This window comes from Ochotona curzoniae, unplaced genomic scaffold, assembly GCF_017591425.1.
Source record: "Ochotona curzoniae isolate NIBS_2020 unplaced genomic scaffold, NIBS_Ocur_1.0 contig_883, whole genome shotgun sequence".
Lineage (NCBI taxonomy): Eukaryota > Metazoa > Chordata > Mammalia > Lagomorpha > Ochotonidae > Ochotona > Ochotona curzoniae.
In genome coordinates this window covers 71,608,580-71,629,601 of record NW_024466599.1, presented here as the reverse complement: position 1 = coordinate 71,629,601, position 21,022 = coordinate 71,608,580, and the positions used below count along the sequence as shown (strand labels likewise).

The 21,022-nt window shown below is 48.4% G+C and overlaps 1 protein-coding gene across 1 annotated transcript; it reads right to left on the bottom strand.

The window, feature by feature from the left end:
• Positions 1-457: 457 nt before the first annotated feature.
• Positions 458-11,261, bottom strand: CNOT11 (CCR4-NOT transcription complex subunit 11). The gene is made up of 7 exons (XM_040993816.1): positions 10,620-11,261; positions 8,937-9,101; positions 6,726-6,878; positions 4,374-4,576; positions 3,084-3,286; positions 1,459-1,555; positions 458-1,380 (listed from the first exon to the last, which is right to left on the bottom strand). Exons 1-7 carry the CDS (start codon positions 11,131-11,133, stop codon positions 1,183-1,185), a joined length of 1,533 nt encoding a protein of 510 aa, XP_040849750.1. The 5' UTR covers positions 11,134-11,261; the 3' UTR covers positions 458-1,182.
• Positions 11,262-21,022: the final 9,761 nt, after the last annotated feature.

The window sequence follows — 21,022 nt, the reverse complement described above, 5'->3', positions numbered from 1 at the left end:
TGATGTGCTTAAGGAGAAAATGCTGTGGTGGTTACAGACTGTTATATTACCACAGATAATCAGAGTGGGGTTATGTCCAGCCATCAATGAAACTGTCACTCTGGTAGAATTCCAAATTCCGACATGCAGAGTAGTGATGCATAAGGTACTGACAGAATTATTTTTTACATCTCTTTAACTGTATGAAGGTATTCTAGGTTTGGATCGTTGCTTCCTCCAAGTAAACACTTTCATAAGAATAAAACAATTGGTTACAAACTTAGACATACTGTTCTTTAGTGTTTTAAGATTGTAATTTTCTTAAACCATTATGTTTTCCTCTTAACTCTTGCCAATTGTTGGATTAGAGGATAATTCCTGTTGATCTTTTTCCTATAAACTGGCTTTGGAAATATCTTCTTGGTAAAAGGAGTATTTCATGAATTCTTAGAGGAAAAAACACATCAGAAAACACAGCTGATTTAAAAAACTTTAATGGAAGGCACTGTTGTCCACAGTCACATGAAGGATAACAGCTCATACAGTCCCCCCTGCACTGGCTTTTCAGATCACACAGCCCAGTTTATGCTAGGAAGGTACAGATCCCACTCAGTGTACAGTGGGTCTTAGTGGTGACTGGCCCTTCAAACAAAAATGGCTTTCTTACAAGTAAGAGAACATCTCAAGAAAAACAATAGGGAACTGCCGGCTGCTTCAGGCCAAAAACGGGGGTCAGAGTCCAGGTGTTTGTGTGACTCCAGAAATGCATTTGTCCTGTTGTCTGTTAGGTCCCCATAATGAAGCGATAGCTACAAGCACGTCCTTGGTTCGGCTTGTGTTCAGTGAGAAGTGAAAAGCTCCCATGCGTAGGTAGGTACGAGAAGCAAACTTCTATTCGCCTCAGGAAAACGACTCCCGATCAAGTCTGCAGCTTGCCTTTCTAAGCCAAAACAAGCACTTACTCTGCAGTGCAAAACAAAAATCTATTTTGTAATAACTTTGGTAGATGGATAACTTTTTCCTGTGGATAGCCAGGAGGATTCTTAAAAACATTTTTTCCAAGTTCTTACAAATATTCACCTACAGGAAAAGTCATCCAGGAAAACCAAACGTGGTTGAAGTAGACAGAATGTTGTCTGGATGCATGCGGCCAATGCTTCTAAGCAAGGCGGTGACGACGAATGGGGTGGCTTGGCTGAGGTATCACTTAGACATTTTGGTCTCCGATGGCGCTTCCCCAGTATCCAGTGTTTTCAGCAACCGGAAAAGGCCAGCAGCTTCCCGTATCCTACTGAATTCAATACAGAATGCCTGCACTTCTATGAACAAGTCCTGCACGTTAATAATTTTGTTACGGATCAAGGACTGGAGAAAGACGCACACCAGACGGACCAAACGGTTCTGGAAAAGAAAAAAGTTTCAGTGTGACCAATTTCCTAGCAGGTACTTAGGAAATGGACAGAAGTTTCTATTACCCACCTGCATGTACTTATCCTTGATTTGTTCACAAGTAGAGATGCAGTTAGATATATAAAGGTGAATGAATTCTGGAGGTAGATCAACAGCTGTAGTCAGTCTGTTTCATAAGAGAAAACAGTTTATTCCAGTTAAACCAAACTTCCTTTGGCCAGTTAATGATCCTGTGACAGATAACCTAATTTCTTAGGTTCATTCATCTAAGTATAGGGTAACCTAACAGCAGCCCTCACTCGTTCACTGGGACCCCTCTAGTCTGTATGTAATACAGCACTCTTGTTTTGAGCATCATGTCCCTCGGGATTCTTGACTGAGTCAGGTGTCAAGGTCCGTTACCTCCCCAGTTCCAGTCATTTAAGTCAGTGCTGTAAGAGGCACTGTGTCAGAGAAACCATAAACCCACGGTGTTAGCAGTACAACATAGACCCAAACACCAACGGACCTTTTTGGGCAAAGTCATGGAAGGACACCTGACTGGAACCTAAGGAGGAAGGGGCAATCCTGGCAACCAGGGAAGTCTGGCATAAAGGTTCAGATTTGGTCATAAGCACGGCATATTCAGGAACACAGCAGAAAAGTGGCTGGGATGTTAAAGAATTCAAGTTTAGTGTCTTGAAAGCCAAGGTCCGTATTTTTCAAAGGACTACATGGAATGTTTTAAGCAAAGGATTAAATATGTCGGGGTAACATTTCTTTGCCAGTTCAGTTTGGACAGACTGGCTCACATTAAATAGGCCTGGTACTGCAAAGCTGCTAGGCTAACAACAAAGAACGCATTCCCCAGATAACATATATTGCCTTTTTCAGGGTTATCTTCATGAGGCACTAAGGAACTGGGGTGCCAGGGAAACACTGCAGTGAGTTACTGCAGCCACCTGAGGTTTGTTTCACCCTTAGGACTAATTATGATATGTAATAGGGGAAACAAAAAACAGGGCCTGTCCTTGAAATTCCAAGATAAGAGGGAGAAGACAGGCTCAAACTAACACAAGGTAATAGTTATTCTTGGGTTAAGAGTCAGTGTAAGACAACTGCTGCTAGTGGATGAGAAGTGAGTCCCAGGATTTGAACACAAGTTTGGCTGCCTGGCACTCATTTCCCCATATAATACAAGTACCATAAAATTCACTCAAAACAGGGTGAACACAAGACCCAAATCAGGACTATGGGGCAGACCTTGACCCATGGCCATCCTACAAGCTCCCAAACTAATCCTTCCAGCCCATCTAACTAAACAGTTGCTTAAAATAATTTGTAAAGAAAGTAATATAAAATGTGGAAACTGCAGAGTATGTCAGCGTTGTTTCCCTCGGAAGTCTCTTACCCTAGCCCATGATTTAGCTGTCAGTCCTTAAGAACTAAATTATCTGTCACCGTGCAGGAATAATCCAGATACAACTATGCTTGGGGAGATTTCAGCAGTTAAGTCTTCTTTAAATTTCTAGTAACATGAAATGTGTTTGAAATTCTGCCCTGAGCTCTTCCCAGTGAATGCTAAATTCACATGCAGGGGAACGCTCCAACCAAGACCATTTCCTCAGAGGGTTATTTTGGGCTGAAAGCAGAGTCACTCCTACTCCATCTGGGTCTGCATGTCCTCACATGTTGCATCAGACATGGAAACTTACCGATTCACAACTTCCATCGAGTGTAGGGACATGTCCATGTTGACAAGGACAGAGAAATACTCGGTGATCTGGCTGGACTGCATCAGTTTCAGCAGCATTTCTATGGCCACTAAAGGGTTGTTTTCCACTAGGTCAGGAAGCTTGGCTGGAGTGAGGCCAATATGATAAACCAGTTTGGGGTCTTTCTCCAATTCACCAAGGAGCTAAACAAAACCAAATTTTAAGAGAACTTGAGTCAAACTTGACAATTCTTCCCTGCATACAAAAGCAAACACTTCATTTTATATCCTCCCCCTCAAAAAAACTATAAAAAAAATCTATATTATACAAATCTCATCCCTCAAATCCATGATACTCAAGTTGCATATTTCAAATTTCTATGTGAAATGTGATACTGAATCTCCCAATGGTTGCCCTCCCTCCACCCCAGAGGACATGAACCAGGTTCAATATTGAATGCTTGTAACCATATTTTTTAAACTCAAAGATTTTTAAATGTTTGTCATCTGCTATTACCAAAACTAATCTTAATTACTAGTTAGTTCTCCCCAGAAGCGCTGACACCAGAGGACTGACATCAGCAAGCACAGTGCCAGCCCACCCTCGAGGCTGGGCAAAGAGGCAACCAGGCCCAGACACAACACCCACACTCTCGTTCAAACTTTCCTTCCCACCAAAAAAGTGCATCGTCTTTAAAACTTGCTGTGTTTCTTTGCCAGCCTACCTCTCCATTCCACACTGGACCACAAGTGAACAAACCGCTGTTCATTACCTGATTCTGAAAATAACACTTGGCGATGAGCCTGGCAGAGATGCCACCTGCAGTAGCATGCTCCCACTCACAGCCAGGGCTGTCTTTAGCTTCAGCTCCTCCACGAGCTCTACAGGATGCAGCTAGCTCATCCTCCCTGCCCCCACTGTCCCTGTAAGATGGTAATGGCACTCAGCCCCGGCAGGCTGTCCGCCCGCCACAGCCTTGTGTGGAAGGGGCCTGGCTGGCATGTGGTAGCAGTGGGATGCCAAAAAGGAAGGCAAAACTTCTAGATCTCTTAGCAAAGAACAAAACTGATTGTTAACAAAAGGTGAAATATTTAGTGCTTGCCAGATTTAATGCCCATTTCATCAGAGCAGAATGTTCAAAGGGAAACACACTGCACGAAGATTCAGGGGCCAAGGGAACCTTTCCCTTGCCCTATTGCTACCTCACCCGGATGGCAGCCGCTCATTCATCCCTTTATGAAAAACAGTGGATTCAGGGTGGCGCACACAAGACATTTGCAGTAAACATACCTGTGTCTGTTGGGCGGAAGACAAGGGACTTTTGAAGGCTTTGGCCATGACCCGCTTGATCTCCACACCGGTGCTGTTCTTCACGCACATGGACTTATCCCACTGAACCGTGTGGTCTGGCTCCGTGGGGTTGAGCCAGGCCAGTTCATCCTCACAGATGTGCAGTGGAGGCGGCGGGCGAATAAACTCCGGCCGGAAGTGGCCTGTAAGCAGAGTGGCATTTGGGCTCTTTACTGCCAAGCCCTGGGATCCACTTGCATTAAAAGCTGTCAGAACATGGCCATGCTCTCCAAACATAAAGAACTTGTTTTTACATTCTCTCATTGCAATTCAGAATGAAACACTGACATCACAGGTAAGTTTTTTGATGGGAAAGGAAATATGACTTGTCCTCACTTACTCTTTAAGTTACTATTGTTTTGTGTAAAGATGACCAGGAATTGTACTGGTTTTTCCCTCACATCTGAAAACTTTACAGGGAAAACTGATGAGGAAGATTCATATATGTGCTGCTGAAGCAAGCACTATGGGTGGAGATTCAATGATATACCAAAGCGTAGTTGAGTTTGGACATTTTCGGGTGAGATTTGTGAAACTGAACAGGGTACTTGTGAATTTAGGAATTCATGAAAAACAGTAAAAGCACAACACTAAAATGAAGAAACTGAATCCTTAAACTGTTTTGTAAGATTGATCTCTAAGTAGTAAGTCCACTAAAACAGGTGCTGGCCAAGACTTCCCAATCAGTATCAATCCCACCCTGCTAGCTCATCAGAGCCACCATGTTTGAGAATAGACTCTGGCATGGCTGTGTCCCTCAGGGACACAGCCACAGTTCTGAACACTTCACGGGAAGCAGCGCCGAGGTGGCAGCAGCACCGAGGTGGCAGCAGCACCAAGGTGGCAGCGATGCCTGCTGTAGGGCCAAAGTCAGTCACCATCAATAGTGTGCCGCTCACATCTTCCTGGGGGCCGTGCACTTCAAAGCTGTGCCTAGCAGCGTATTAAATCAGGGTTGTCTAGCCTACCCGCTACCTGGGAGGTGTCCCACCTGCTATCTCATGCCCACGTGGGCCTGCCAAAACAACCACAGACAGGACTTCAAATTCAATACATCAGATAAGGGAGGAGGAGGATGGGTGGGGAATGCACATAGCAGGGAGGGTAGAGGGGAGTGTGTCACTGTTCCTGAATCTATGTTGTAAAACACACGAAATTTGATCACCTTATATAAACAGAATGAGTAAACAGTATTATTTTTAAAAATTCCATGTGCTTGACATGTAAGACAATATTTGTCAGATATAGATTAAGTAAATCAATGAATGAAAGGACATTTGGGATAAATCCTGAAGAATGAATAAAAAAAAAAAATTCAATACATCTATAGGAGGCCATAGCTCACAAATGATGTTATAAATACCCACACAACCCTGGACAGAAAAAAAGGTTCCCCACCTCAGTAAACAATTCCTTCAAATGCACTTGCCAACTATTAAACCACTTATGAAAGACCTAATGTCATGATATAAAAAAACCACAGCATGAATTTCAAATCCATGGAGCATGAACACGTGGACAGCAAGTTCTTATAGCCTCCACAGAAAGCACTGTCTTCTTCAGACCACAGAACCCTTGAAACCAAAAGACGCAGCCACACTTCAACTCAGGGTGCTTTCTCTGAATTAAATGAAGAGTTGTAAGATCAATCAAGTTTTAAAGTGGAGTTGGATATAACAGTGAGAAGATTACTAAAAAAAATACAAAATTTAAAATTAAGCCACAAGGGCTGGCACAGTAGCCTAGTGGCTAAATGCTCGCCTTGCATGTACCAGGATCCCATACAGGTGGCCGGTTCATATCCTGGCTGCTCCACTTTCCATCAGCTGCCTGCTTGTAGCCTGAGAAAGCAGCAGAGGACGGCTCAAAGCCTTAGGACCTGGAGGAAGCTCCTGACTCCTGGCTTCAGATCAGCTCAGCTCTGGTTGCAGCCACTTGGGGAATGAACCAGCAGATGAAGTTATTTCTTTCTGTTGATCCTTCTCTCTGTAAATTTGACTTTCCAGTAAAAACAAATAAATATATATATATTTTTAAAATCTACAAAGACTCATCAGAGTCTGACAGAATTTAAATCTTCAAGCGTCTTCATGATGGATAAATAATAACAGGTATAATTTTTTAAAGCAGCAGCGAACTTTCATTGAGCATTTCTATTGCTACTGTTACAGACACTATGCTCAGGGACTCTCCTGTTAAATTCCAGTTCCAGTAGCAGCTGAGTACAAGGCACCTCAAAAAGCAAGGTCTTAGTGCTGATGGAACAGGGAATGAATATATGTGTGCACCTACTTTCGATCGGGGGTTTCGGCCCACTGACTAAAGCTTCCGTGATCTGCGAGGCAACTGAGCTGTCAAATCCAGAATTGGAGGAATCCGGGTCTGGGTCACTGAGAATGCTAGGGAAGCTGGCTTTGCTCTGCGTCGGCAGTTCAGACTGACGTTCTGCAACGGGTTAAAAGACAAGTTTTAAAACTGAGGACAACGTGAAGAAAGAAAAAAAGACACAGAAAACAAATTAATAGCTATTTTACAAGGAAACTTAAGTGGCTAACATACATTTGATGACATTTAATCCATTTAAAAACCAAGGACAATTCCATTAAGGTCCACCATACTACATAATCCCTCCAGACTGACCCAAGCTTACAAGAATTCAGCAAATGTAGAAGATATACTAGCCACTACTGGGAGTGAAAAAATGGCACAGCAAAACTTTGGGAAACAACGTGACATTACCATGTACTGTAGTCTGGATTTGGTACCCCCACCAAGGTGTGAGAATCTTAGTCCCCAGGACCTCTAAGCAGGTGCTTGGGTCACTGGAGATGTGGGATCCTAACCCCCAGCACCCTGTAGGCAGGGTTATTATCAAAGCAGCAGGCCCAGCTCTTCCTGCCCTCCCTGGCTTTCCACTCAAAATGTGAGCCACAGGCCTGGCACAATGGTCTAGTGGCTAAATCCTTGCCTTGCATGCACCGGGATCCCCTAAGGATGCCAGTTCATGCCCCAGCTCTCTACATCTTATCCCGCTCTCTGCTTGTGGCCTGGGAAAGTAGCAAAGGACAGCCCAAAGCCTTGGGACTCTGCATCCACATGGCAGACTTGGAGGAAGCTCTTGGATGCTGGCTTCAGATCAGCTCAGCTCTGGCTGTTGTGGCCACTTAGAGAGTGAACCAGCGATGGAAGATCTTTCTCTATTTCCTCACTGTGAATCTGCCCTTCCACTAAAGAGAAATGAATCTTTAAAAAAAAAATGTGATCTTCTACATTACCCCACCTTCCACTGGGTGGTCTTCATTAGACCCTGTGCCACGCGTGTGCAGTGAGCTTTCAAAACCATGAGCTAGCTGAACTTTGCTTCCTTTGTAAGACGTATCATGGATTTTGTTATTATAGCAAAAAGATGGAATAGTACAGTTGGCTCATGCGTATTACCCCAACTAGAAGAAAATGGGTGTCTCCTGGAATGCTCCAGCTATATTACATCCTTCAACAACAGCATGCTAATAGAATCCGTATACTATTGCATAAAAATACTTCAACAATGAAGAGTCAACAGATTCCTAGCTCAAACACTCCTCAGTAGAAGGAAGGGCTGAAAGAGTCAACATGCATATGATACCTAAAGTGGAACACAGGCCTGGTCAGGAGGGAAGGTGATCAATCGAACCCAGAGTGATTATCACAGTCAGGTCAGTGACGGGGACAGGGAGCAGCCAGGCACAGTGTCGGGAGATCACTGGAGCCTCTAGGCCCTGAAGACTTTCCATTCTTAACCTGGGATGCCAGTGCTTCAGGTTCACCTCGTTGTAACCCCTTAAGCATGCCTCTGGGCCCAGCACAATGTCTCAGTCTCTAAATCCTTGCCCTACAAGCACCAGGATCCCTTATAGGTGCCAGTTTGTATCCTGGCTGCTCCACTTGCCCTCCAGCTCCCTGCTTGTAGCCTGAGAAAGCAGCGAAGGACGGCCCAAAGCCTTGGGACCCTGCACCTGCAACGGGAGACCTGGAAGAGGCTCCTGGCTTGTGGTTTCAGATTGGCTCAGATCTGGCCATTGCAGTCATTTGGGCAGTGAACTAGCAGATGGAAGATCTTTCTACCTGTTCTATCAATCTGCCTTAGCAATAAAAATAAATAGATCTTTAAAAACAAACACGTGCCTCAAGAAAAACTGCCGTTCAATTTTTTTTTTTTTTTTGGGAGGAATGAGCCAGCTTTAGAAATTCCTTCAAATTTTTCTGTTTCTACACAAATGCTGCTAGTATTTTAATTGGAATGTCACTCGATCTGTAGACGTTTTGAGTAATACTGACACCTTATCAATAGTCAATCTTCAATCACAGCACTCTTATAAAAACGAAACTTTAGCCTGTATTATCCTCTAAAACTAGAAGTGAAAACTCAAAAATGAACTTATACGCCCTATAGCATCCAGCACCTGAACTACTTCTTTCCATGAAAGTAACCAGAAAAGAGGCCCAGCTGGCCGCTTCCCCTACCAGCCAGGGCCAGCTGAAGGCCGCTGATGTCCACGGACTGGCCCATGTTGCCGACGTCCATCAGGGCAATCTGCCGAGGGGTCTTCTTGAAGAGTTCCCTGGGTGGTGCCAGCATCAGCTGGGAGAGGAAGAACTTTTCTGGTGGAGTTATGGGAGGTAAAAATCCTGTCAACAGAAATATAGGACACTTTTTCCAGTGGCTACTTTCAGAAATTCACGTGCATCTAATACAATTAGTATTAACTCAAACTTTCAGATTTCTAAAGAACAAGTCACCAGTTTCAACTAGCCAAATTGAAATACACTGACGACCTGTGTGATTAAATGTCACTGAAAAAATTCTATGACCTGTGACAGTCAGCCAAGGGTCCTGTTAACTATTAAGAATTTCATTGTCTCACATGTTTCAAACAAGGCAGAACCAGCATACTACTACAGCACTCTGAATGCGTTTACGCCTCTTCTGACACAAGAAGCAATGAATAACAACGCAATCACGCCTGTGCACACCTGGCTTCAACGCGCAGTACAGCTAGCACACGCCCACCCACTATACATCCCTCCCCTTGTGTCCCACCTCCACTGGCTCACCAACCTCACCTATGCCAGGCTCTGGTCAACTTTCACAAAGCATTCCTTCAGCTCCTTCCCCACTGGCTCACAGCTCGGCCCTCTGGGCCTGCCCCACCTGCTTTGTGCTGGAGCAGGAAGCCCCAGAGACGAGGCTGCACACCCTCCTGGGCCCTCCCATCCAGGCACAAGGCACCCAGCTTCTCTGAGGGCCCCAGTCCTTAGCGCCACCGCTCCCCGGCACCCCAACCCCTGGTTCGCATTCAGCATGCACAGCATACCCTAAGAATCTCCGTGGCTCCACAGGCCCCTGGCGGAGAACAAGCCCTCCCCACGCTGCTGGTCCTGTGCCCCCACCAGGCTGCAGGCTCTGGAATCTAATATGTAGCTTACTTTGCAAACCCCTTCTCTCAAGCCTGATTCTTCCATTTAAAATCACACCCACCAAGAGGCAGGCGCTCAGCATGCAGTAGGCTGCAGTACCCATATCCCGTATCAGGGTTCCTGAATTTGAAGCCTGCTGTCCACAGGGGGGCCTAAGTACCAGGATCTCAAGGGCATCCGCCCTGGACAACACAGCTGCCTTGTTAGGGTAAAGGCAGTGCAGTTAACCAAGACTTGGGATCCACAGGCACCCTCTTGGGTATTGAAACAATCCAGCGAGGGACTAAGAGACCAAGATATTCACCGGCCCCAAACACCTGCCTCCAGTACTACGCTGCTCCCAGTTAAGTCCTGTTATTATTCATGCTCACCCTCTCTGTGCCAGGGCAAACTCACAGAAACCTCTCGCTTGAGCTTAAAAAAAAAAAAAAAAAAAAAAACCGCCTCCTCGCCATCTACTCCACCGGCACGCATCTGATCTCAACAAAACCGAGACCGTTCACTGCGCTCCCAGCCCAGAATCCAGGGGCACCTAACCAACCGAGGGAGGCGACTGCCTGAGTCCTTCAAGGCTCGTCTCGCGTGCATTTCCAGCCACCAGCTGCACACCGACTTGCAGTTACGGACTAGAGGCTGGCACGCCGACCCAGCCTCGCGGCGGGCCCTGGCCTGAGCCCCGGGGGAGGGACGCGAGCTGCAGCAGGCCCCTCGCCATCCCCGGGCCGGTACCTGAGAGCGGCGGGCGGTCGGGCTCCTGGCCGCCGCGGGCGGGCGGCGCGGGGTTGAGCAGATGCGCGAAGCTGGCGGCGAAGGGGTTGGCGGCGAGCGGCTCGGTGCGGTACATCTCCCAGAGCAGGTAGAGCGCCGTGAGCCGCTGCGCCGCGCTGGGCAGCAGGTCGGGCTGCTGCAGCAGCATCACCAGCACCGAGCCCAGACGGAAGTGGTCGGCCTTGCTGAAGTAGTGGTGGAAGGCGGTGGACAAGCCCTCGAACGTGCTGCCGCCGCCCGCCTCCTCCGAGATGATGCTCAGCAGGCTCGACAGCTCCTTGGGCGTCAGGCTCATCCTGCCCGCCGGGCCGCCCGGGCCGCCCGGACCGGGGCCGCCCGAGCCGAGGCCTCGACAGACGCCGGAGCTCCCCGGGCCGCCGCGGGCCGCCGACCCCGCCGCCTCGCGGGCCCCTCTCTGCTCAGCGGCGGTGAGGAGCCGGCCAGACGCCGCGCTCGCCCCGCCGCCGCCGGGCATCCACTTCCCTCGCCCGCCCTGCTTGCCGGCCCGAGCGGCCCCGGCGCCGGCTCGCTCCGTGCTCGCGGCCGTAAAGCGGGCCGTCGGCACGACAGCGTCGCACGCCAACACGCCCGGAAACTCTGACGGCCGAGGAGGAGGAGGAGGACGCCAAGCACCGCCGAGGGGGATGAGGGAGCCCGGCCGAGGGGCGGGGTGGACGGGACGCCGCCTCCGGAAGCGGGGGTGAGGCCTGCTGAGAGGCGGGAGCTGGCGGGCCGGTTCGGGCCGGGCTGCGGAGAATGTTCTCCGTCCGCGGTGTGGCGGGGGAATGTTCCCCGCTCCCGGGCGGGCTGCGGAGGGGAATGCTCCCTACTCCCGGGCGGGCTGCGGAGGGGAATGCTCCCTACTCCCGGGCGGGCTGCGGGGGAATGTTCCCCGCTCCCGGGGCGGCTGTGGAGAATGTTCTCCTTCCGCAGTGTGGCGGGAGAATGTTCCCCGGGACCCCCCTCCCCTCCGGGCAGTACGTGGCACCAAGACTGCCCCAGGAAATGGGGGAGGTACCTCATTGTTTGGAAACGGGCCTCTTCGCCCGCTCACATGAACTGACACGCTAGCCGAAGTTGAGGTTTCACCTCTTCAAGCATGCACGGGATCGTGTCCCAGAGTTTGTGTGTAGACTTGGAGGAAATGTTGCCAGGGTGGACGCCATCGCGTGCTGCGCCCCTGCTTTACTTTGCTCTCGTCTCTTTTTACTCGGGAGCCTGGGCCAAGCCGCTAGAAGACACCAAGGCCTGAACCCACTCCCGAGGGATTCTGACCCGGTGCTCACAAGTAACCCGTTCCCCGGGTACCTGCGGTGCCACCTGGGCTGAGAGGCACCTGCTGCGGGGCCGCAAGGGGGCATTGCCTTAGCGCTATGGTAATTGCATCAGTAATTCCCACCCAGTGTGGGCATCTGAATGTAGGCTAAGCAGTGCCGGCTGCTCCTTGTCTAGTCTTCTGATGATTTTTTTTTTTTTTAATATGTCATCTAAGTAGCCTTTTTTTTTTTTCCAGTGTGTATTTGCTGGTTTGCTTGAAAGGCAGTTACAGAGAGGTGTTCCAACTGCTGGTTCACTCCCCAAGAGGCTGATACAGGTACCAGAAGCTTCTCCCACGAAGGGTGCAGGCGCAGTTGAAACTTCCTCCACGGCCTCCCCTGTGCTGGGTTGGAAATGGAGATTCCAGGACTCAGAGCTGGTGCTCCTTTGGGATGCTGGCACCACAGGCAGTAGTTTTACCCGCTGTGGCAGTACTGACTTCCAAATTTTCTTTTTTAAAAAAAGATCTATTTTACTTATTTGGAAAGCAGAGTTTGAAGGGAGGTACAAAGTTTCCATTTGCTGGTTCAATCCTCAAATGGCCACAACAGCTAAGAGCTGGGCTGGTCCAAAGCCAGGACAGGAACATCTCCCAGGTTTCCCATGAGGGTGGCAGAGACCCGAGGAGTTGGCCATCCTCTGCTGCTTCCCCAGGCTGTAAACAGGGAGCTGGATGGAAAGTGGAGCAGCACATATGAAGGGAGGAAAAAGTGCTGTCTTCCATTTATTGGTTCATTGCCCAAATGCCCAGCACAGCCTGGCCAGGTCCAGCCTGATACTCTGAGCCCACAAATCCATGGGGGCTTCCCACCTGGCTTGCAGGGTCCCAAGTACTTGAGCCATTCTCTGCTGCTTGCCAGGGAGCAGCACGTGGATCACCAAGGGTGAATCTCCAGGCCTCCAGCCAAGCATTCCAAACACTTAGCTAACCATGCCACAGTGCCCACCACCTTAATCCTTTTCTAAGGAAGACAAATTACTGGGCAACGGGTGTGATGTATTGTTGAAAAGCTTATCTGGCTTGCTGCTAGATTGCGCTCCCTAATGATTGCACCATTCAGTGTTCCTAGCAACAGCAAGTGTTGATGGGTGGCTTGGGAAATTGATCCAGAGTAGCTTGAAAGTACTATGGCTCTGGTGTGGTGGTGCTGTGGGTTAGCTGACACTTGGAATGCCACACCCCACACACAGGTCAGTTCCAGCCCTGCCAGTCCACCTCAGATCCAGCCTCCTGCTAATGGGTCTGGGGACAGCAGGTGCAGGCCCAACTACTTAGGTCTCTTGTACCCATGTGAATTCCTGGCTACTGGTTTTTACATGCCCAATCCTGGCTGTTGCAGGTGTTTAGGGAGTGAAACGACAGATGGAGGATATCCCTTCCACTATTCCCATCTCTGGCACTCTGCCTTTCAAATAAACAAGATCAATATTTATTTATAATAATAAATAAATAAATAAATAAATAAATAAAGGTTCTTGGAGCTGGTGTTATGGCATAGCAAGCTATTCCTCTGCCTGTGGTGCCGGCATCCCATATGGGGACCAGTTCAAGTCCTTGCTCCTCCAATTTTAAACCAGCTCCTGCTTATGGCTTGGGAAAGCAGTGGAGAATGGCCCAAGGCCTCGGACCCCTGCACCCACATGGGAGATCTGGAGGAAGCTTCTGGCTCCCAGCTTCTAACTGGCCCAGCCCTGGCCATTGTGGCAAATTAAGGAGTACGCAAGCCTATGGAAGATCTCGCACGTGCCTCCAATAGCTAAGGCTGAGCTAGGCTAAAGCCAGGAGCCAGGAGCTGCATCCAGGTCTTCCATATGAGTGGTACTGACCCAGGGATTGAGCCACTGTCTGCTGCTCCCCTGGGGTACACGCTAGCAGGAAACAGCATTGGAAACTTAGGTTAGGCTGCCATCCACTCTGCTGTGCTATCCAGCCGTCCCAATAACTACCTTAACCCACTGGGCTGCTATGGCCATGCCCTGGGGCAGCATTTTCAAGATCAGTGTAATCTCCAGGGTTCACACCAGATTCCTAGAAACCAATTCTGAGGCTCTATGTGAATTAGAGGGCTACTCTAACAGCCACAGGTGGGATCATTTACACAACAAAAGTCGATTCTCTCACAATTCTGGGGGAGAGAAATCCATCTGCTTGTACAATGCAGGTGGATCTTAACCACGGCTCCTTCTGGCTGCTGCTGATTCCTGGCACTCTGCACCTGACTGTTTTAGTCTGTTAAAGATTTATTTATTTATTTTGGAGAGGTGAAGATACAAAGAGAAACACAGGGTGAGCTCCCCGACCTACTGATTAACTCCCCAGATGGCCACAATTGCCAGGGCTATGCTAGGCCAAAGCCAGGATTCTGGAACTTCCTCTGGTCTCCCACATGGGTGCAGCGGCCCAAGCACCTGAGCTGTTCTCTGCTACCTTCCCCAGTGTATCAGCACAGAGAAATGGATCAGAAATAGAGCAGCTGGGACTTGAATTGGTGCCCACATTGGATGCTGGCACTTGGGTGGCAGCCTAACCCACTATGTCACAGTGATTACTCCAATTTATCTATGTGCTAGGCAAAGTTAAATACAGAGAAAAAGATTTTCCATCTGCTGGTTCACACCCTCAACTGGCCACAATGGCCAGGACTGTGCCGGGCCAAAGCCAGGAGCCACGATCTTCATCCTGGTCTCCCACTTTAGAGTAGCAACACAAATACTTGGGCCATCCTCTGCCGCTTTCCAAGACATTTCTCCGTTGTGGGGAGGAACCATAGCTAGAAGCATTGCCCATATGGGATGCTGGCACTGCAAGCAGCAGCTTAATGTGCATACTACAGTGCTAGCCTCACCACTTGACTTTCTTAGAAGGACTCAGTCATTGGACATCACACCAGCCCTAACCCAATAAGACCTCATCTTAATATATTACATCAGCAGAGACCTTGTTTCCAAATAGGCTCACATTCAGAGGTTTTAGTTGGATGTGAAACACTGCTGCCCAAGGAGGCCCTAAGCACTGATGACAGACAAGTCAGGATGGGTTTTTATACCCACTGTGTGCTGGGCCCCCCAGCAGCTCTGTTCATTTAAAAAATCCCATGTTGAGAGAAGCATGCCGGACAGGGCTGCAGGCATTGCACAAGGTGCTGCACGTGGGCAGTCTGGGCAGCAGTGCTGAGAGGGGCTTTGTGGCCTCTGAGTCCATGCCACAGTAGCCATCAGTGCCACAGGGAACCCCAGATGGAGAATTAGTCACCCCGAGTTTGCAATGTAACTGAAACATCACACTGAAATGCTTCTAGACCAGATCACAAGTTCCCCTTTCTCTTCAGAGCAATGTAATTCCGTTAGCTCTGGAGAACTGAATCCCTTTAGAAAATACAAGGGTACTACAAAAAGTTCATGGAGAGCACCAAAAAGTTTGTTGTGCAGTCCCATGGGACTGTCGTTCTCAGTAATGCATTCTGCATCGTATGAAGAATTGCCGAGAGGAGTCGGTATTCCGGCTAGTGGTTAAGGCACAGGTGTGACCCACAGGGGTCCCTGGTTCTGCGTCCTGGCTGTAACTCCTGAGCCCAGCCTTCCTGCTCTTCCTGCCGTGTGTGTGTGTGTGTGTGTGTGTGTGTGTGTACATATTATATATATATATATGCATTTTAAATATATATATAGTGCATTATGACATGACTGCATGCATCACAAGGCAAGGCAGAGTAAGTATGCTTTTGTTCGTTTGTCTCAAGACTTGTTTATTTGCTTGAAAGGCAGAGGATCAGATCTTCCATCTGCTGGGCCACTCTGATCATGAGCAGGAAGCTGGATCAGAAGTAGAGCAGCGGGAACTCTAACCAGTACTCACAGGTTGGCAGTGTCAGATAGGCAGTGATTCAACTTGCTATCCCCTAACACTGCCCCTCTCATCCTTCTCTTATAAAGTGACCAATGCCATCATGGGGATTCCACCCTCATGATTTCTAATCCCAATCGTTTTCCAAGGGTTCCAAATACTTTCAGCACATGAATGTGGGCATTGAGTTTCCAGCGTGTGAATGTTCAGAGGATGTAGCGAGGCCGTAGCACATGTCTGCACTGGCTCCTGTGCGCTGTCGGTCAAGGCCCCTGCTGGGTTCTCTGTATTCCCTCGTTAGCACTTCTGCTAATGCAGACCCTGGGAGGCAATAGTGATGGCTCAGACCGCTGCCACTTCTACGGAAGACCTGGATAGAGTTCCTGTATTCAGGCACAACCTTGCTGTTATAGGCATTTGGGGAATAAGCTAGCAAATGAAAGTACATTTTCCCTGTGCCTCCACCTTTCGCTCTCAAGTAAAGCCTTTAAAAATATTTTTTTAAAGAAGCTGGAACATGCAGAAACTAAAAGCATGCAGAGAGCGATGTGTAAAAACACAGGCAGCAGAGTTCCAGATGATTCCAACCCTGCAGGGACCTTGGCCCGAACTTCCAGCCTTCGGAGCAGAGAGACAACAAAAGCCTGTTGCTACAGTCACGCTGCCTGTGGTGTCTCCCCATGGAAGCTGGAGTAGGCTGATGCAGCCTGTCTCTGAGGTGGCCAGCAAGAGCCCCGGGGAGGCACTGATACAAGCAGGCACAGAGCTCCCAGCAGCAGCTGCTCTAGTGGTGTTGGTCAAAGAGGGCAGTGCGAGAGCGAAGGACTCGAGACATTTACCTAGACTAAGTGCATCTTGGACGTTACAGCTCATGAGCTTTTCCTTTTTTGTTTGTTTGTTTGTTTTTTAAGATTTGTTTATTTTACTTGAAAGTCAGTTACAGGCTGTTGAGGGAGAGAAACAGAGACATTTTCCATCTACTGGTTTACTCCCCAAATGCTCACAACAGCCAGAATTGGACTGCTCTGAAGCTGGAGCCAGGAGCTTCTGGGTCTTTCACATGGGTACAGGGGCCCAAGACCTTGAATCATCTTCCACTGCTTTCCCAGACTGTAAGCAGGAGGCTGAATCAGAAGTGGAGTAGCTGGGATTAGAACCGGTACCCATCTGAATAGTGGGGTTTGTTGGACTGAGCTAGGTTGCAGCACCCATCGATGTGTACAAGAGTTGACTGGGAGGCAGGACCAACTAGATCAGTCAGCATGTGCAGCATGCACATACCAGCATGCACAGGAACTGGGGCTGGTGGGGCTGGGGATGAGCTTGGAGGGAGTTATTAGGGGTCACTCCAACTCGGCTGGTGTTGCATAAGGGTCAAATGTATGGTGAGCAGGGTTAGGCTCGGCCACAGCATCCGCTGGTCTGTGTGTGAGATGGGTCTGGGGTAGACCTGACCAGGCAGCTGCAACCACCAGTGTGTGTGTAGATTGATGTGGGTAACAAATTGAACCAGACCCTACACTGGCTGGCACATATGGGAGTCAGGTCTGGGGCCATCTCTGGTGAGGTTTCTTTGTGGACCACCCTCCCCCTCCCCAAATCGGATGCTGGATTCAAAAATCCAACCAAAGGGAAAATCACAGGATGTGTGTTCTGTCAGATTGGGCCTCAAGGTTGCTGACGTCTGCGCAGTGGCTGGCGCGCCCAGATGTACAGGGGGGACACGACACTCACTGAGGCTTGAATCTGAGGAAAACCTCTTACTGCAGCTTCTCTGTTGCTGGCGAGAACATTTTGGAAAATAATTTGGATAGTTTCTAAGTTATCCCACTTGTGGAAAAAAAAATACTATTATAAAGACACCAAAATCAGGGAATCTTTTGTTTCTGGGACATTCAGTAGCATTTTTATCAGCAACAACATAAACGTCCAGGAACAAGGGAAAGAAATCCGTGATATCTCCATCCATGGGGATATTATGTGATCATTAAAAAGTGTTGTTTACCAGCTATTTAAAATAAATATGGGAAATGCACACCAGAGACTATGTACTACTCAGCAATAAAAACAGAATGAACTAATGATCTCTGTAAGAACTTGGATGAATCTCAAAGGAATTATGCTGAGTGGGGAAATCCAATCTCAAAGACCATCGTATGATTCCGTTTATATGACATTTTGAAAAGAACAGCTCTTCGGTATTTAGAGGTGGAAGATGTGCTGGTGGTTGCCTCGGCTTAGGGGTGACTGGCAACAGAAAAGGGGTTTTAGCTTATGGAGCAAATCCGTGTCTTGGTAGTGGCTACAGGGACATGTGAGGAAAGCTTACAAAGTTTACAGAAAAATAGAATGAAATGATAAAACAGAAAGTGTTAACTTTAGTTCTCAACATCATTTTCATAAAGTTCCAGCTTTGTAATTGATCATATCAGCCATTTAATCCATCCCTTAAGAACTGAGGGTTATAGGAATTTTTAAAACATTTAAAACATATTTATCTGAGTTACAGAGACTGACAAAGAGAGAGCTCTCCTCCGATGACTCATTCCCCAGGTGCCTACAGTGGCTGGGGCCAAAACTGGGAAACGTGAGTGGCAGAAACCCAGCTCCCCGAGCTATCACTGCCTCCTCCCAGGATCCACATCAGCAAAAAGCCGGAGTCAGGATGTAGAGCTGAACGTCAGACATGGGCACTGCTGTGGAATGCGGCTGTCACAACCAGAATCTTACCCGACAGGCCAAAGGCGTGCCTCTACAGAGTCTTGGTGATGAGGAAGGAAAGTCAAATAAGGACTCAACTATGGATACCTAGTGACTTAGCAGGTCCCTCATTTGTAAGAGACAGGTGTAACAGGACCAACTTCAGAAGATTGTCGTATACAAGACAATGAGCAGGGTGTTGGGCACACACATTCTGGCCCCAGCAGAAGCTCAGAATCCTTCACGTTCTCGCCCCAGGGTTTGTGGACTATCCGCTGCCTGAATCTCCCAAGCAGCACCTAAGTGTCCTTGACTTCCAGATCCCATACCTTATTTTTACTTATTTTTTAAAAGATTAATTTTTAATTTCTATCACAAAGTCAGATAGACAGAGAGAAGGAGAGACAGAGAGGAAGATCTTCCATCCAATGATTCACTCTCCAAGTGACTGCAATGGCCAGAGCTGCACAGATCCAAAGCCAGGAGCCTGGAGCCTCTTCCAGGTCTCTTACGTGGGTGCAGGGCCTCAAGGCTTGAGCCGTCCTCAACTGCTTTCCCAGGCCACAAGCAGGGAGCTGGATGGGAAGCAGGGCTGTTGGGATTAGAACCAGTGCCCATATGCAGATCCCATATCTTAAATTAGCAGTTCTCAGGTTAACTGGTCTCGGGAACCCTTTGTACTGTTCAAAATTATTGAGGATCTCGAAGAGCTTTTATTTTATATGGGTGATAGCTTCTAAGATTTATCATGTTAAAAATTAAACCAGATAAAATGTTTGGAAATATTTACTCACTTAAAAATAACACTAAAAAGAGAGCCTGGCATTGTGGTGTAACAGGTAAAAAACACAACCCATTGCACCGATATCCATATCAGCACTGGTTCAAGTCCTGGCTGCTCTACTTCCCATCCAGCTCCCTGCTGATGTGCCTGGGAAAGCAGAGGAGGATGGCCCAAAGCCTTGGGTCCCTACAGCCCTGCTCCTGGCTTCTGGCTTTGGGCTACCCAGGTCCTGCTCTTGTAGCCATTTGGTGAGTGAACCAGCAGCAGGAAGATCTTCTGTAACTCTGCCTTTCCACTAAATGTTTTTAAAAAGTAACAGTAAGGATGTAGGCATTTGGCTTTTGACGTCAAGGGTGGCTTGCCTCTTCCAGCTTCCTGCTAGTGTAGATCCTGAGCCACGTCAGGTGGTGTTCAGGCAGATGCGTCCCTGTCACCCAGAGGGATGTCTGCACTGAGTTCCACACTCCAGCTGTTGCAGGCATTGGAGAGTGAATCAGTGGGTGGAAGCTCTCTGTCTCTCCTCTCTCTCACACTCTCTTTTTTTTAATATTAATGTTGTTATTTATTTGAAATATGGGATCACAGCACAAGAGAGAGAAAGAGCTTTCATCCAGTGGTATACTCTCCAGATCACCACAATAGCCAGGGCAGGGCCGGGCCAATGCCAGGTCTGGGTCAGGCCAAAGACCTGAGCTGCATCCAGGTCTCCCATGTGGGTGCAGGGGCCCAAGCACTTGAGCCTGCCTCTGCTGCTTATCCCAGGCCGTTCGCAGGAAACTGGATAGGAAATAGACTAAGTGAGACTCAAACCTGATCCTGTATGGGTTCCAGTGCTGGAGGTACCCACTAGGTGTTTCTTTCAAAAAACTAAATAAGGGGGCCCAGTGTGATAGCGTAGTGGTTAAAGTCCTTGCCTTGCATGCACTGGTATCCCATATGGGTGTCGGTTCTAATCCCAGCAGCCCCACTTCTAATCCCAGCAGCTCCCTGTTTGTGGCCTGGGAAAGCAGTTGAGGATGGCCCAAAGCCTTGGGACCCTGCACCCGTGTGGGAGACCCAGAAGAGGCTCCTGCCTTCAGGTGGGCTCAGCTCCAGCCATTGCGGCTACTTAGGGAATGAACCAACAGACAGAACGTCTTCCTCTGTCTCTCATCTCTGTATATCTGCCTTCCCAATAAAAGGAAATAAATCATTTGAAAAATAAATAAGGGACTGCTGCGGTAGCCTAGAGGCTAAAGTCCTCGCCTTGCATGCGTCAGGATTCCATATGTGCACCAGTTCTGATCCCGACAGCCCCCCTTCCCATCCAGCTCCCTGCTTGTGGCCTGGGAAGGCAGTAGAAGGTGGTCCAAAGCCTTGGGACCCTGCACCCACATGGGAGACCCAGAAGAACTCCTGGCTCCTGGCTTTGGATCAACGCAGCTCTGGCCTTTGCGGCTGCTTGGGGAGTGAATCAACGGATGGAAGATCTTCCTCTCTCTCTCTCTCCTCCTCTCTGTATATCTGACGTTCCAATAAAAATAAAACAAATCTTAAAAAACCCTAAATAACTAACAAGGAAAGGAGCTGCCTCCAGCCAAGCAAAAACACATTTTGCAGAAAGAATAGCGTTGTTTTCTGGTTTTGCAAATGTTACCATCTGGCTTAAAGGAAGACATCTGGTTTCTCACAGTTGCTTTTCTAGTTAATCAGCTGGGATTTGTTTCAGTGGATGCACAT

What these genes read in the sequence shown, in the direction of transcription:
- CNOT11 (XM_040993816.1), bottom strand. Translation starts at nt 11,133, where the DNA reads ATGCCCGGCGGCGGCGGGGCGAGCGCGGCGTCTGGCCGGCTCCTCACC. An exon ending in CGACCGCCCGCCGCTCTCAG is followed by an intron (nt 9,102 to 10,619) that starts GTACCGGCCCGG and finishes TTCTGTTGACAG; the next exon opens with GATTTTTACCTCCCATAACT. An exon ending in GCCGAAACCCCCGATCGAAA is followed by an intron (nt 4,577 to 6,725) that starts GTAGGTGCACAC and finishes CTCTGCTTACAG; the next exon opens with GCCACTTCCGGCCGGAGTTT.